Genomic DNA, 16,276 nt, shown 5'->3' with positions numbered 1-16,276 from the left:
TGAATGGCACATGAGTGATCAGAAGGGGAATAATCTTTCTGAATCTTTTTTTTCTAGATTTTCCTCCTTAAAAATTGGGTGCGTCTTATATTCCGGAGCGTCTTATACGGCGAAAAATACGGTATTTTATTTTTGTGAGGATACGAGAAATATTACAAACAACAGGGTTGGAAATTGACACAGAATTGAGGCACATCATCATACAATTACAATGTAAAAATTAAACAGGGAACAATATACCAATAATACGATAATAGAAGGAAACATAGACAACACCAGAAACCTAAAGTACTCAGAAGGTATCATCTGTGCTCAGGCCCCATGGTAGTTTGCAGTCTAGACTAGACGTGGAGCAGGAGGGAGAAGTATCCTTTAGATATACCAAAGTGTTAATTGGAAAGATTGAATTGCTTCGCAAGAGTGGGAATAGTGTCTATATATCCTTTCCATTTGAAGCACAAACATAAGCTTTTCAAGGAAGAGACACAGGGAGGGTTCGGGTTATCCATTTATGTAGAATGGCTTCTTTTTGCAGCTAAAGATATTATGGGTGGGAATCTTTTAGTACCCCTTGTGATACAGGAGCCCTGCAAGTCCAAAGCCTCTGGAATGGAATGGAATTTACTAGATGACAACACGTATAGCATTTAAAGGTATGCCAAAAGTGTTTGGTTTTTGGGCATGACCAGAGGGAATGGAAGAGGTCCACCTATTGGGCACCGCACTTTGGGCATTGGGAGAAGGCAGTGAGTCCCATTAGGAAAGCCCGAAGATTCTGAAATATTCTAGAGACATAGGACGTCATTTGTAGATAAATAAAAAGTGCCTCTTTGAGAAGAGAGTACTGCTGTAATACTTCTTCAAAAGAGAGAGGGGCACAGGTGGTAGGATTTATCAGGGATCTAACAGTTAAAACTCTGAAGGCGGGCCAGGAGTCCAAAGATGCATATCTTACTGGTTGCGAGAAATCAAGATTTCCCCAAAATGGTAAAAAGAAAGTGGAGTGGCTATTCAGATTATGTAACATTCAAGTTCTATGCCATATTTTCCTACTGGATAATAGAATTGGATTTAAGGGCACTTGCACGGGAAGACACTCTATGCATGTGAAGAACATTGGCTCGGTGCAGGTGTGGAATACTTTGTTAGTCTAGCTCATACAAATGAGTCAGCATACAAATTAGTCCCATGTAGCCAGTCCCTGCAATAACGATTGATGGCAAATCAATTACATAACTCTATATTTGGGAAGTTCAACCCACCATTCTTCTGTGGCTTCTGCAGCGTGTAGAGGTCATATCTAGGTCTCCCCCCCCAGATAAAAGTTCAAAAGAGGCCATAAAAATAATTTTTTTTTTACCTGCATTACAAAGGGACGTGTTTGAAAGAGTTATTTTTTTTATTAAGAAAGCCTACCCAAATATGATGGGGGAGGAATCCATCTTTGTACTAGGTATTTAATGGCTGAGGGTATAGGCAAGATGTTTGCTCTATAGAGTTTATGTGGTTTTCCTTGCACCAGATAAAAGGCTGGGATTAGCTCCAGCTAGGTTTAGGGAATTTTAAGAGGTACAGGGCTCTTGATTTGTCTAGATTGATACCCCAATTTCAGTCTGTAATGGGTAATCAATTCCAGGATATGAGGTAGGCTATTTTGTGGGTCAGCAATGTACAGTAAAAGATCATAGGCAAAGCTGTGATTTTCAAGGTTCAGTTTCTTTTCTGGACTCCACAGAATTCAGGGGAGGTGTCTAGAAGGCACGGTAAGGGGTCTAGGACTAATTTACAAAAAATGGGGTAATGGGGGCAACCTTTACTGGTGCCCCCGCGGTCATGTAAATAGGTTTGGATACAAAGCCATTAATTAGGAGTTTGGTAGCTGGGTTGTAATAAATATATTGGATATATGTAGTCAATACCAACCCAAACGCTCTAGTTGTCAAGATTCTATACAGGAGGGGACATTAAATTTTATTGAATGCCTTTTCCGCATCCAGAATTGGTAGCATTGATTTAGGAGAACCTCGGCGTGTGAAGTTTTGATTCCTAACAAAGCCCGATTTATGCCTTGTTAGGATCGAAGGGAAGAAAGATTGGAGTCTATTTGATATAAGTTTGGCCAAAATCTTATATTTATTATTTAACTAATACCAGATCTTTCCCTCCTTCGGAATCAACGTTGTTTATGCAGCATTAAAATCAGGGTAGGGGGTTGCATGTGTCTGGACATTATTGTACACGTCTGCGAGGAGAGGAGTTACATCCTCACTGAGCAGTTTATAAAACTCGGCCGTATAGCCATCTGGGCAAGGAGTTTTTTCAGTTGCCAAAGAGCTCATGGTTTTACGTATTTCAATTTCAGAAATAGGGGCATTGGGAAGGTGTCTGTGCCATGTAGCCTGTGCTAAGTGGAGTTGGTCATAATAGCTCTCAAAGGCTGATAGGATAGTTTCATGTGAAATTAAAGATGTAGCTGTGGCAGGATACCTGACCTTCAAAATATAGTGCTTTGGGGTATGAGGCTTCCCTTGTCTGAACAGCAAGGTGCCACCTTTATTGCCCCAGCAGAAAAACTTATGTTTGACAAACAAAGAATTGGCCTGAACTTCAGATAAAACGTGGGTGTTAAATTGTACCATGGCTTCCTCCCAGAGCTTTTTGGTGACATCCATGTTATGTTGAAGGTGAGCTTTACAAGCGAGTCATTTTTCCTTAAAGTTACATGTGCTTGGCTCTGTACTCCCTACGAAGACGAGCTGTAAAGGTCATAATATCTAATGGTTTTCTAAATGCTAACAGCACCATGTTGTATAGAATCACCAGAATCCTAAAGCTACTCCCTCTCCCAGTGTAAGAGCTGCTATGCAGAGAATCACACCCAAAACAGAATAGTGATTACATTACTGGATGAAATTGTGTGTATTATATTTTCTGCTGTTAATTTTATTTTTTCAAACTAGTAACGAACGTAAACCTACCTGTAACAGTAACTACTTGTAACAGTTACAATTAAAGAATGAAAGAGTTCATAATTGTCATAGTTGCAGAGTGTTTTTGTCAGCTTACAAACTTTTAAGCCATCAAATGGCTTATGTCGTAACATTATCATAACTGCATATAAAATTAGAAGCTAAGAATGTGGCTTCATCGGCTTTTATGGAGAGGGCTTTAAGTTTAAAGTTTTTTTTGTATATCCCTCGGATTTACATTAGATTCGGAGTACAATTGAGAGACAGTTAGTGACATTATAATGGACTTTGTAAAGCGCTGCGTAATATGTCTGTGCTATATAAATACTGGCTAAAAATTTTTTTTAAAAACTTCACTGGCAAATCCTCTACCCAAATGCCACAGTGCCAAAGATGACTGAGATGTGTAATTTATTTTAATTATAGGCACTGCAATAGGAACAGCCCAAATATCTTTCAGGTTAGCAGGAGTTAAACTTCAACCCATCTTGAAGAAACACATGTGGCCAAGTGATCATTTTTAGTGGTTATGCAAACTCTTGCAAAAATGTGTTTCTAGTTTTAGATATTCAAATGCTAAAATTCAAAAGTGAAAGTGAAATGTTAACGGGTGAAATTTTGATTCAGTGGGCCTGCATTGTAAGACTTCTCTTACACATACAAGGTACTTGCACAGCACTTTGACTGATGGTTAGTGTGGTCCAGTGGACAGAGAATAGAGCTTGCTTAGTCCTTATCCAACCTCAGTAGATTTCAGGCTGTAAATTTATGGATCAATATAATGGATGGGTTCGTTTTCTAGACTGAAGGTCTAAACTGCAGGTACAGTCACTATAGATGCTGAAAACAGTGAAAATATACATTTATTGAAATAAACTCCCTTTTTTTTTTTGGTTGTTTGGCTTTAAAAGAGGATTTCCGATGAGGTTTAGTTTACTGTTCTCTGTATATTACTCTTGCACCTTCCTTTCTCAATAAACCTATTTATTGTTCTGCTGCACAATATGTGTAATCACAAGGAACCTTAGTACCAAAAGGACATTTTTACAGTTGATCAATAAAAGAAAAGCTACATTTAATGTTAACACTCAAGAATTTTGTTCTTTTTAACTAATAAAACTCTAGATTAGATATTTCTTATGTATGCCCCATTTGATAGAGACATAAGTACCTTTCAAATTGAAAATATATTAATCTTTTTGATTAATATTGCCAGGAATGTGTTGTATAATCAGATGCTGATTACTAATGCTTTTGATTGATTATAACAGCATACATTTTGAGAGATTAGACTCCTGGCCATCTTTTTCAAATATGATGGGAAACAGGATTTTGGTAGAACAATTTTTGTTTGATTACAGACCTGTTGGTTGTTGGAAATTGTGGTTTAAACATGGAATGGTCTTTTTGCATTAATGTCTAGTGATAATCATTTTAAACACCACTTGGCAATCAACAGAAGGGTAGAGTTTGCAATCAAGTATTATGGCTGTGCTGTGGTGACAAGGGAAATGACTCTTTCTAAACACATCTAAGCTTGCTTACTTTAGGAAGAGTATGTTGGTAAGAGTTCACACATGCTTGGGTTTTTATGGAAAACACTACCACACGATCCCATAAAATGTATATTTTGAAACAGGCATCAAAACCACTAATACATTTTTGTGTATTACAATGTAGTTAATACAGCAGTCTGTAATATGAAAATCAAAACCTACACTATACTAAACATAAATAATAAGGATTTTTCATTGTGTAGTATGCTGGAGTGACTGAGGAAGGAAAATCTTTAGGAAGCTCCTTATTTTTATGGATTTCAAACCAAGCTATTAGATAAAAATCGAAACATCTTAACATAACAAAAAAAAGGAACTACTTTAAATTTATGTACTTGACAATTTCTTTTTCAATGTTAGAAAGCTTGGAGTTAAAAAAAATCATCTGCATTAACATACAAGCTATAAAGACACATTCGTTTTCAATAAGTATAAGAACTATTTATTTAAATGCAAATTTAAAGGTAGTGATTAAAGGATACTGTATAAGCTTCAGAACTGCAGACTTCCTCTTTTCATTGATAACTAACATGGTACAACATTTTGCTACTAGTATCAGGAGTATCAGCTTTACTAACAACATTAGATGTTGTTAAGCTTTTGGTTAAATCGGAACTATAGTTTCAGTTTCAGAATTTGGGATCGCACAGCAATGACTTGAGGCAGGGTCCTCTCCTCCTCCTGTGTCACTGTCTGTATCTATCTGTCATTTGCAACCCCTATGTAATGTACAGCGCTATTACTGCTTAATAATAATGACAAGTCAGGTTCATCTAACTCATTGCATTAAATTATTATGTTCACTCAATAAATATATTCACTTACTCAATAGATATGTTCACAATCAATATGTTCAATGTACATGTAAATTGGAATGGAATTCAAAAAATCCATATATACAGTTTTTAAGACCATATTAAAGCATGGGGGGGTTCCTTATGAGAACCAAATCCTGCCCAACCAGTCAAAATGGCCCAAGAGGGAAAGTAGGCAGGGAAGAAGATGGAGGAACTGACAATGGGAGATGGTTGGGTGAGTGAAATTAAAAAAACAATGTTAAGCCAGTCTCTCCTGCAGTTGGATATAGCACAGCTTGACATCCAGCTTCCAGTCATAAAAATCAGTTATCAGCTTTCTGGATTTACACTCATACAACATAGTTTCAAGGTAAAATGTTGTACATATAGTATATCTAAAATTATGCATGCTCTGTACTATATTTGAGGACCATGAAATACTACGGCAATATTAACAATTTGTTTAGATTTGTCATAATAATTACTATTGTGATTAAAAAAAAAATACACTATATACCAGTGTATAAACTCATGTGGGCATGGAAATTGTCAGCTACAAAAAGATTCTGATAACCTGCTGCTTCCAAATTTCCTCCCTGCTCCCAGTTACCTGAAAAAAAAAATTCAAAAATACCCAATAATGGGAAGAGCATGTAATCAGGAGTTTGCTTTTAAAAGAAAAATAACTCTATCCCAGTGGTTCACAACCTTTTTATCATGAGGAACCCCTTAAAGTAAGTTTCAAGTATCCGGGAACCCCTGCTAAAATTACTACTCTAAATCCACAACTAACACAACACAATATTAATGTAGTGGTTGATTGGAAGAATGACTCTTACATTTATTACTCTTGTAGTTAGTGAAAAAAATGTATTAAGTAAAAGGACAACATTTTAAAAGATTGTTTCGTTTGCACTGCTACATGCTAATGCAGCTTCAAACTTTAAAACAAGGAAACAAGAGATAGGATAAAAAAAAGAATGTTATCTTAGGTTGAAAGAATTCCATTTCAAGGATATTTTCAAAACCTGGTGCTGGTTTTGGAAACCAAAAGTGCTAAAAACAGACCTATTCATTTTCATTTGCAAGGCAGTTTTAGAAGTTTGCAGGATATAAAAAAATGATTACAAAAGCCTGAATTCTGACCATGCCCTTAGTTATATAGTTTATAGATTGCATATCATTTTCATTCCCTAAACTATACTTTATGGTATAAATTGTTTTAAAAAGTAGTGTTAAATCTACTGAACCCTAAAAGGATATAGAGAATATACATTTGTAGTAATATTTTATATTATAATACACATTAGCAGATGTACTGAGAACCTTCAAAAGAATCCAGATAAAAATAATATTGAAATAAGCGCAACCATCAAGAGCATAAATGCATAAATAAACTGAAGACTCATGTAAGTTCTGACTAATGAGGTTGTTATCTTCACCTTGTTGGAATATTCAGTGGACTGGGAATGCAGAGGGTTCTTTTTAATAACTGATCATGTGTTTATAAAATGGTGGTATCAGTTGGTATATCCACTCAGCAGTTATTTCCCTACAGATAAAGGGATGAGAATGACTCTCTTACCACTTTTACTCTCTTGCCTTTCAGGAATATCATTCGTGATCACCATTACATACCATTTATCATTGAACATGGGCTACAAAAGTAACTAGGCATGACCTTATTTATTTTTAATGGGTTAAATAAGTTGGTACCAGTTTGCTATGCATTTCATATATCCAAACCCTTGTTACAGAAAAAGACAGTTATATGTATTGAGCCTGTATCCTGCCCATTGATCTGCACTGCTCGGCAGTTTTCTTATCAACCCCTCATTCAAGGGTTCTGTGCTTTAAGTTTCAAGTTGTGGGATGCATGAATCAACAGCCATCACCCAGGCAAGGTAAGCAGACACGGTTTCAGCATATTAAGCACATTTTGCTCAGCAGGGCAAAGAAAGGAATAATGGACGGATTCTCCTTGTATAATTAGTTTTTAAAGCCCTGAGGACTGTTTGGCACTTGGTGTCCTTCAAGTCATATAAAGGTTACCTCTCATTTCATTAACAGAACAGAATTTTCAGCCCTGGAAGTACATTTATTATTAGCAGACTTGACTTTGATGTGAGAGAACAGAAGAGGAAGAGACGCAGGAGGCATAACAAATCATTACAGCTGTCCCTTGCACAGCCATAGTCAAAAGGCATATTCAGGCAGCCACAGTTATCAGCAAATGATGGTACAGTCACTGTTATCTCTATTAATGTGGCATATGGGGATTAAAAACACATACTTTTAAATCAAGCCGTAACTGGTACATTTAGTGTATGTACTAGCTTGCTTGTCAATAGAATGTTAGTAGGTTCAACGTTGTTAGTTTAAAAAGGCAATAAATAGCCAAATACCTATGTCTTTCTTTCTTTTTTTTTCAGTATTACTTTTAAACCCTTATTTATACATGTCCATCTTTGGTTGCATTAAAAACGGTTAGCTCTGAGCCAATATATTCAGTTCTGCTGGAACTTCATAAAATAAAGATATGGGAGATAAATGAATGATATCATTCCCAATTGTGTTTCAGATTGCATCATACAAGTTGTTTTGTGATGCAGACTAGTGAACTGGTGTAACTGAGAATATTATTTTTATGAAACATCATTAAAGGTATTTTTTTTTATTTTGTAATATAAACATCCAATTTAGTGTTTATGATCCATCAATGCACAATCTTTCCTTTCCTGCAATGCAGCAGTTTTGCAAAGACTAGGGGAAATAGCATCTAGATTTTCTATTTTGCATTATAAATATTTGAGTGTAAAGGTATGTGGTATGAAAACTGTAGTTTATATCATGTCTGTATGGTAACACCTTCCAACTGCCAAGTGAGACATTAACACACACTAACACATGCTAACCCTATTTCTTGCTTGCCTCGTCTTCTCTCCTGCACAACCATCTGAACTACTGACATGCTCCATTTTTCAGCTACAATGCAGAGATCTTTCCACTCCTTCCTGATTTTATTATTATTTATTAATACACAGTATTTATATAGCACCGACATATTATGCAGTGCTGTACAAAGTCCATAGTCATGTCACCAACTGTGCCTCAAAGGGGCTGATCATCTAATGTACCTACCAAAGTCATATGTCTTTACCAAGGTCAAATTTGGGGGGAAGCCAATAAAGTTAACTGCATGTTTTTGGAATGTGGGTGGAAACCGAAGTACCCATGGGAAACCCACGCAAACTCCATGCAGATAGAGTCCTGGCTGAGATTCAAACCTGAGACCTAGTGCTGAAAAGACCAGAGTGCTAACCTTTGAGCCACCGTGCTGCCAATTACCGGTTTGCTAGCTTATCTACAGACATTGTACAGACATCTTCTTGTCTCCCTGCAGTCTTCATTTCTTTGTTGTGTTTTTTTAATGTCTTCCTTGAGTTTAAGTTTATTATTGCCTACTTGTTTAATGGTAGCTTCCATTACATGAGGCTATTACAATAATGATATATGTAAAGGCATTTACACATGAGCCCTAGAGACTCATAAGGGCTTCAAGATGTCTTAGCTTGTCCTTTTTATATCTTGTTTTACTTCTTTTTGTTATGTGATTATTTATTTAATTTTTAATTATTTTCTATTATTCCAATCAAAAAAATATACTTTACATTTATTAAGTATAAAGATGTAAAGTATTTTCATTAATATGTACTAACATTTTAAAACATTGTTTCTATTTTCCTGCTACACACTGGCTGTGTTTTACTGTCATGTCTTACTATACAAATCTGTTACCCACTTTACTACTCCACTGAATGTAACATTTACTAAAAAAAATTTAAATGTATCCACCCTTTATAGTATACATGCAGGCATTTGCAGCAGGGTCTTCATGCCTATATATATATTTTTATATATATATATATATATATATATATGTGTATATATATATATATATATATATATATAATAAATTAAAATCTAAGTAATCCAGACTCATTACACATATTTTGTCTCGCAGCTTCTTTTTTATTTGCCTTGGGTTTTTTTTGGGGGGGGGGGGGGGGGTGCGGTGTTTGTTTGAAACATTTAGCTGTTAGGTAATAGGTACTGTTATCAGACTTGTCAACCGCTAAGCACATTCAGTGATGCTGAAGTCTAAAATGCAGATATTTTATGTAGTCTGCAGGATAATCACCTTGTTCTTTTCCAGTTTAGTGCACTGGTGAAAGCCTGTGATGGATGTTAGTTGTTTAGGAGCAAGTCTGGTAACATTCTTTCATCCATGAATATTTACGCATTCGTCTTTAATTTACAACTTAATGGATGTTACAAATGATGCGCAGTTTAGTAACACTTTTTTAGAAATGCCCCTCATTTTCTACAGTTAATTTTTTGTATGGCCCTTACTAGGAACTTCATTCATATACACTAGCAAGCACTATAATTGTATACTTTGACACAGATCCATACCTACAAATAGAAAGGTTTAGACCGCCATATATCACATATCTCGAAGGCTCTTCTACAAGACCACTTAGCAAGTAGAGGTGAGTGTACACATAAACTTGTAAAAAAGGTGAGGGAAAAGGGATGGGTACGTATGAGAGATGTTACACGTGAATACTCCTATATGGAACAGCTCTGGGTCAGCATTATTTTTCTTTGCATGAAAACATTTAATAATCACCTGATGTAAAAAAATAACCGTTTATCCCATGTCTGGCCTAACAGTTTTGAAATTCTAAGCAAAAATTATTCCTTTCTGTCATCTCATAGAATCTGCTGTTTATTATTTGTTTTCTGTGATTACAGTGGATTTTTATGGATTACATTCATCAACATTTCTCCTTGTCTTTCAGAGCTGCATTTGGTAAGGAGTCTGAAGTCCTGATAGGAAACCTTGGAGATAAACTGATCCCTCAGAATGAGATTATGAGTGATGTCAGTGACTTAAAAGCCCTTGCCAATCTGCATGAAAGTCTAGAGTGGCTGGCAGGAAGACTGAAAGCTGCTATTGCCAACCTATTAAGTGCACAATGTAAGTTTCTATAAACCTCTCATTAAAGCTGCTGGTAGAAATGGTGACATATGTCAGAAATAGTTACCGTATTTTTTGCCATATAAGACGCACTTTTTCTTCCCCAAAACTCAGGGGGAAAAGTTAGTGCGTCCTATACGACAAATGTGTTAAAAAAAAATAATTAAAATATTATACTCACCCGATACCCGATCCTGCGTGTGTCTCTGCAGCAGCGTGTCTCTCTTCTCTCCTCTGCCAGCATCGTGTTTTTCCACTAGATGGCAGCAGGTAGCTAATTTACGTGTCTGACTTTTTGGTGGTGTTCCGTGGGATTTTTCTAATTGTAAAATATGTGCCGCGACTAAGAAAGGTTGGGAAACACTGTATTAAAGGATGTAGTGATCATCTGTGCTGGATAACAAATAGCAGCTTTTGTTTATTCCATTGTATGCTATTACAGTGGGGTTTCTCACACTCATGCTTTTTTCCCCTCCCTATAAATAAAACCAGCATCATGGCAGAGGGCCAGTCTGCCTATCTTTACAGCAATCCTTCCTAAACTGTCACCTGTCTTGTATGGACATTCAGGCAACAGTAATTGCAACCTTGTACTTAGTATTAGATGTATATTCTGCGCACTCATTGGATTTATTATTCCTTGAAGGAATGGCAGGTCTAGGCATTGTTGCAATAGTAATATAATCTCTGCGAGAGGTAAAAAAAAAATGCCTGTTATTGTTAGGTTCGCGTATTACTTACCATGAAAAACAATATATGCTGGGTCCAGTATATTAGTTCATATTCTTTCATGTCATGATTCTAGCTGATGGTAATATTGTTACTTTTGACTAACAGAGTTTACACAACTAAAACTATTATTTTTGACATTGACTGGTGATCTTGGAGTTCATACAGAATTTATTTACTCCAGTGAAAAAATGGAAGGTCGAAAGAGCCAGTTCCCTGAGAAATCTTTAAATCCTTAATCACTCAGCAGAGGTCAAGCATTTGTACATTTAAATGGAATATGTGATGAGGTACAGTGCAGCACTGATGGAAAGGCCAGTCACACACGGTAGCCCGGTTTACTTATGCAATTTTAGGATATGAGAAAAATAATACATGACTCTTTCTCATCTCTTACACCGTCGTATGGACTGTCCAAGCTCTTATTATTGAAAGCACTGTTTTTCTCTAATTTATCTTGATATAGATGATATTACATATTTTGTATTTGCAAAATATGTCACCTTTTCAATAAAAAGATTATATTTCTCACAAATACAGATTTCTATATTATCTACATCAGAAAAGAACTTTAGATGATTTGTACTAGATTTATCTTATTTGTCTGTGCTATTGCCTGACATTTATTCAAAAAGAAGCTTACTAGCGTCCTGTACTGTTACTTCACAGCAGGAAATTCACTGTTTGTCAAAAAAAAGTCCTCCTGTTTTATGAAACTAAGGGTTAGATTTATTCAACCACCAGTGCTTATATGAGTTCCTAAAACATGTTAAATCATATAATTATTCTTGCTTTACAAAGCTTTTTGAAAACAGGAAGTTGTGGCCTTGCCCAGATGATGCTAAGCCTCCATGGATATAAAAAAAAGAAATTCAATGAGTAAAAGGAGCTGGCCAGGGACAGTAAGGCAAGGCATAAAAGGGAGGGATGATTCATGAAATTGACTCTGTCAGGCATGCTGTATCTACTAATGCATGCTGTGAGAAGATGACTGTGTGTATAGTAGAAAAAGGAGTGTTTTAGTATAGGAAGTCTGCACACCTATGCAAGACTTTAGGTAGCAGTGAAAATTACCCTTAAGTTTTGAACTCCTAAACTACCCAAATAAAGTTTTGCAGAATTCTTCAATACATTTTCATATCATTCCTTTTCTGGTTGGCATTTGTACAAAGTTTCATTTCTCAACAACTCCTTTTAAATCTTGTGTTAATGTCTTTAAAATTCCTTTATGTCTTGCAAATACCTGCATTTTTTGTGTTTTACTGTTTGTAAATCATTTATAACCCAAAAAAAAGATGTTCTACCAGTCCTAATTTATGAAAAGCTAGACTTAGGGTGCGTACACACTTCCAATTTTTATCGTTCCAATCGAACGACGAACGATCGATTGGGCAAAAAATCGTTGGTAAAAAAGTAACCAACGACGCCGACGAACGAGGAAAGTCGCTGGAAACGAACGACCGGACCGGCGGATCGGATTGGACGACGATCGTTGAACATCGTTCGTGTGTACGGTCGTTCGTTGATCGTCCATGTTCAGAGCATGCGTGATGAACGAACGTCCGTTCACTTTCCTGTCGTGCACATAGTTCCTCTATCGCTCAAACGATCGTATCTATTGTGTGTACAATATCTATGAACGATCGTGTCGTTAACTCTATGTGCAGGATCGGTGCTATACGATCGTTCATATATATCGTGCATGAACGTTCGTCGTTCGTTTTCCAACGATAATAATTGGAAGTGTGTATGTAGCTTAAGACTGCACAACCTCCTCTGGTTGAAGATTTGCAAACAATGTAGAAGCACAATCAACATAATCTAAACTAAAAATTGTAATTTGATCTTGTTGAAAAAGTACCTCATACTTGGCATTCATTCAGTAAACTTTACCACTATAAGAAAGCTAAAAGTTTCTGACAGTTGTTAAGTGTGTTCACCCAGTGATGCCTTTAAATGCCTACAGCAAAATTAGTACCTCCTTATTTGCCCATATGCTGGGCCATTTTAAAAGCATAGTTGTTGTGGTTGTGGGTGGATTGTCCAATTGTTCTTGTCCCTATACAGGTGCATCCCAATGAATATCATCGAAAAGTTAATTTATTTCACTAATTCAATTCAAAAAGTGAAACTCGTATATTGTATAGATTTATTACACACAGAGTGATATATTTCAAGCCTTTATTTATTTTCATTTTGCTGTTTTTGGCCTACAGGTACTAAAATCCTTAATTTCAATATTTCAGAAAATTAGAATATTACAAAAAAGCAATAAAAAAATTATTTTTATTACAGTTGACGTTGGCGTACTAAAAAGTATGTCCATATACACACTAAAGCTGCGTACACACGTCAGATTTTTCTCACCCGATAATCGGCATCGGCCAGATATCGGACGAAAATATGGCGTGTGTACAGGCGGCGGCGTCCATCGTCCCAACGACCGTCCTGGCGGATCCACGGACGATGAACGACGACCGATCCTAATGCAATGGAAGGGCCGCTCCGCCGCTCTCCCCCTCCCCTCTCCATAGAGCAGAACGGTGCTGTATGTGTGTATGCATCGTGTAGTCCTTTGTCATTGGAAAGGATCGTGAAAGATCCTTTCCAATGACAAAAATTGCACGTGTGTACGCAGCTTTGGTCTGGGCTCCTTTTGCATTATTTATTGCATTACTACGGAGTGGCAGGGAGACGATCAGCCTGTGGCACTGCTGAGGTGTATCAAAGCCCAGGATGCTTTGATAGCAGGCTTAAGCTCATCTGCATTTTTGGGTTTGTTGTCTTCCATCTTCCTCTTGACATTACCCCATAGATTCCCTATAGGGGTTTTGGTTGCGTGCGTTTGCTGGCCAATCAAGCACATACCATCAAGTAATGCCATGATCATTAAACCAGGTATTGGTACTTTTTTTTTATGTAAATTTTTATTAAAGATTTTAACATATATAAGAATACAACAATGCAGTATCACAAAAAACGAATAAAACATATATTAAACAATAAGAGAAAAAAATAGTAGGCGTAAAATGCAGAATGATGTCAAAACAAAAAATAACCATCATGAAATACATAGAGATCCACTGGAACAAAGACGAGATTACAAATACACCTGTGTTTTTCTAAACCTTCCTATCAATTATATCAATACACAATAATTACTTGTCCAGCATCAAGCATAACAAATGAGCATTCCTTAACGTCTTTGCAAAATCAAACAATGGGAAATGAAAGAAAGGAAAAGGAAGAAAAGACGAGAACAGGAAAAAGGTCTCACTAGGGAAACAACTGGTCTAACCAACAATATTTAAAGTTCAAATGAACAACACAGAAATAATTACAGTTAATCTGTCTTATATAATATATGATCCAATGGGGCCCACATTTCCTTAAATTTCCCCTGTTTATTATTGAGCTAGATGTTGCATCAGCCGAATATCCCCTACATGTGTCCTCAATTCCGCAACAGAGGACAGAGTGGGTAATTTCCAATGCACTTGGCTTTCGTGCGAAAATGCACCAGGACACCTTTGCAGGTGTTTTGGCTTAATTAGCTGAGTGGTGTGAGACACCCACCATTAGTCTACCATGTTGAAATTTTTTTTAATATTTTCTATTCTAGCGTTTCACTTTTTGAATTGAATTACCCAAATAAATTAACTTTTGATTATTTTCTAATTTATTGAAATGCACCTGTACATTTATATTGTTCTGTGTTTGAAGGGTTCCTTAATGACCAATAGGAGTTTGTGGGATATAAAAAAAGAGTGGCTAAGCTTCATCACTTTCAGAAGTGTGCTGATCAGAACATTCAGTCAAGGGTACTAAAAGATGTTGAAGGTATGTTAAAATAAAAAGTTCAGTTTTCTTGGAGTAAAGCTACGTACACACTTCCAATTATTATCGTTGGAAAAAAAAAAACCTCTTTAAAGATATCATAGAAAGGATATGGAATGGAGCAATGAAGTAATGTGCAAAGCAGAAGCAGGTTAGAATATAGAACTAGCTTGACAAATCGTTTGTAAATTATGTTGTTGATCTAAAATAGGTTCAACAAAACTGGAGGTTCACCTGAAATGAATGTAGACATCGGGGAAGTTAGCAGTATATTGTGACTCTAGACAACATATATTAAAAGGTGGCAGAAGCAAAGCAAATTTGTTTTTGTCATGAAGAAGTAAAGAATTCAAAACCTAAGGATCACTTTTCATTTTTTTTTTTATATTCCAAGGTGAAAGAATGACTTGACAAAGCAACCACGTAGAGTGTCCTGGTTTCACCAGGCTGGGAATTAAGTACAGAAAATTAATCTGCTCAGGCCTAAAAAACGAGTCGGAAAGTAACCATTCTAAAATATTAAAATTAATGTAGTTGTCTGCTCATTCCATATATCATAAAATTAATGCAGTCCTGTAGCCACACCATGGATAATATTTTCATCATCTGAAGCTAATAAAATATAAAATTTCATTTATAGAAATGTTTTTAATAATGCATTGCAGATAAGCTTTTTTCACTGCAAAGAATATGTTGTCAGACTATGCTGAGAAATAATGCAATATTTAGTAGCATTCATTATAATGATAATTATGTACACAGGTTATACTTATGAATATTCACAGATAGTGTTGCTGATGGTGAGAAAGCATTAAAAGAGAGTGAATGTCTTTCTTACTTAACTATATCTGCTGAGAATATTGCTGCTAAGAGTTTAATCAACATAGTATTTGCAGATCTGGTTTCCCGATGGCACAAGCCGAAGACACACAATGTGTACATTACTGAACACTGGGGACATCTTTGCCTCATGGTCAGCTTGTCAAAACGCCAAGCTAGAGATAAAAATTCAATCACCTTCCGCTGCTGTGTTGCCACAATTATCACTCATTTAAAACCAGAGCAGCTAATTGAGTGTTTTATCATGGCAGACAGTGGCAGCCCTGTTCATTACTTAGTGTTTGCTGATGTGATGGCCCTTCCACTTCTCTTCTCTTATCTCCCCTCACTGACAATTGGATTTTGTATTACTGGTGCAGCCAGGTGCGACAAGCCATTTTCTTCCCTCTTGTGTTTTAAAGGAATAGAAACATCTCTCCCTTTTAACAATTACATTGTGGTGTAAAGGCTATGGTCTCAGTTGTGAATGAGGAACAAAGACCATTTTTATGCTGTAAACATCCG

At 36.2% G+C, this 16,276-nt stretch overlaps 1 protein-coding gene across 1 annotated transcript in view; it reads left to right on the top strand.

Moving 5' to 3' along the window:
- Nucleotides 1–16,276, top strand: part of EXOC4 (exocyst complex component 4) — a 233,933-nt gene that overhangs the window by 175,019 nt on the left and 42,638 nt on the right. The window contains exon 14 of the mRNA XM_072399059.1: nt 10,188–10,366. Within this exon, the coding sequence (XP_072255160.1) occupies nt 10,188–10,366 (179 nt within the window). The remainder of the gene's footprint in view (nt 1–10,187; nt 10,367–16,276) is intronic.

The sequence above is a fragment of the Pyxicephalus adspersus genome, chromosome 2, assembly GCF_032062135.1.
Source record: "Pyxicephalus adspersus chromosome 2, UCB_Pads_2.0, whole genome shotgun sequence".
Lineage (NCBI taxonomy): Eukaryota > Metazoa > Chordata > Amphibia > Anura > Pyxicephalidae > Pyxicephalus > Pyxicephalus adspersus.
This window is presented reverse-complemented; position numbering and strand designations above follow the sequence as displayed.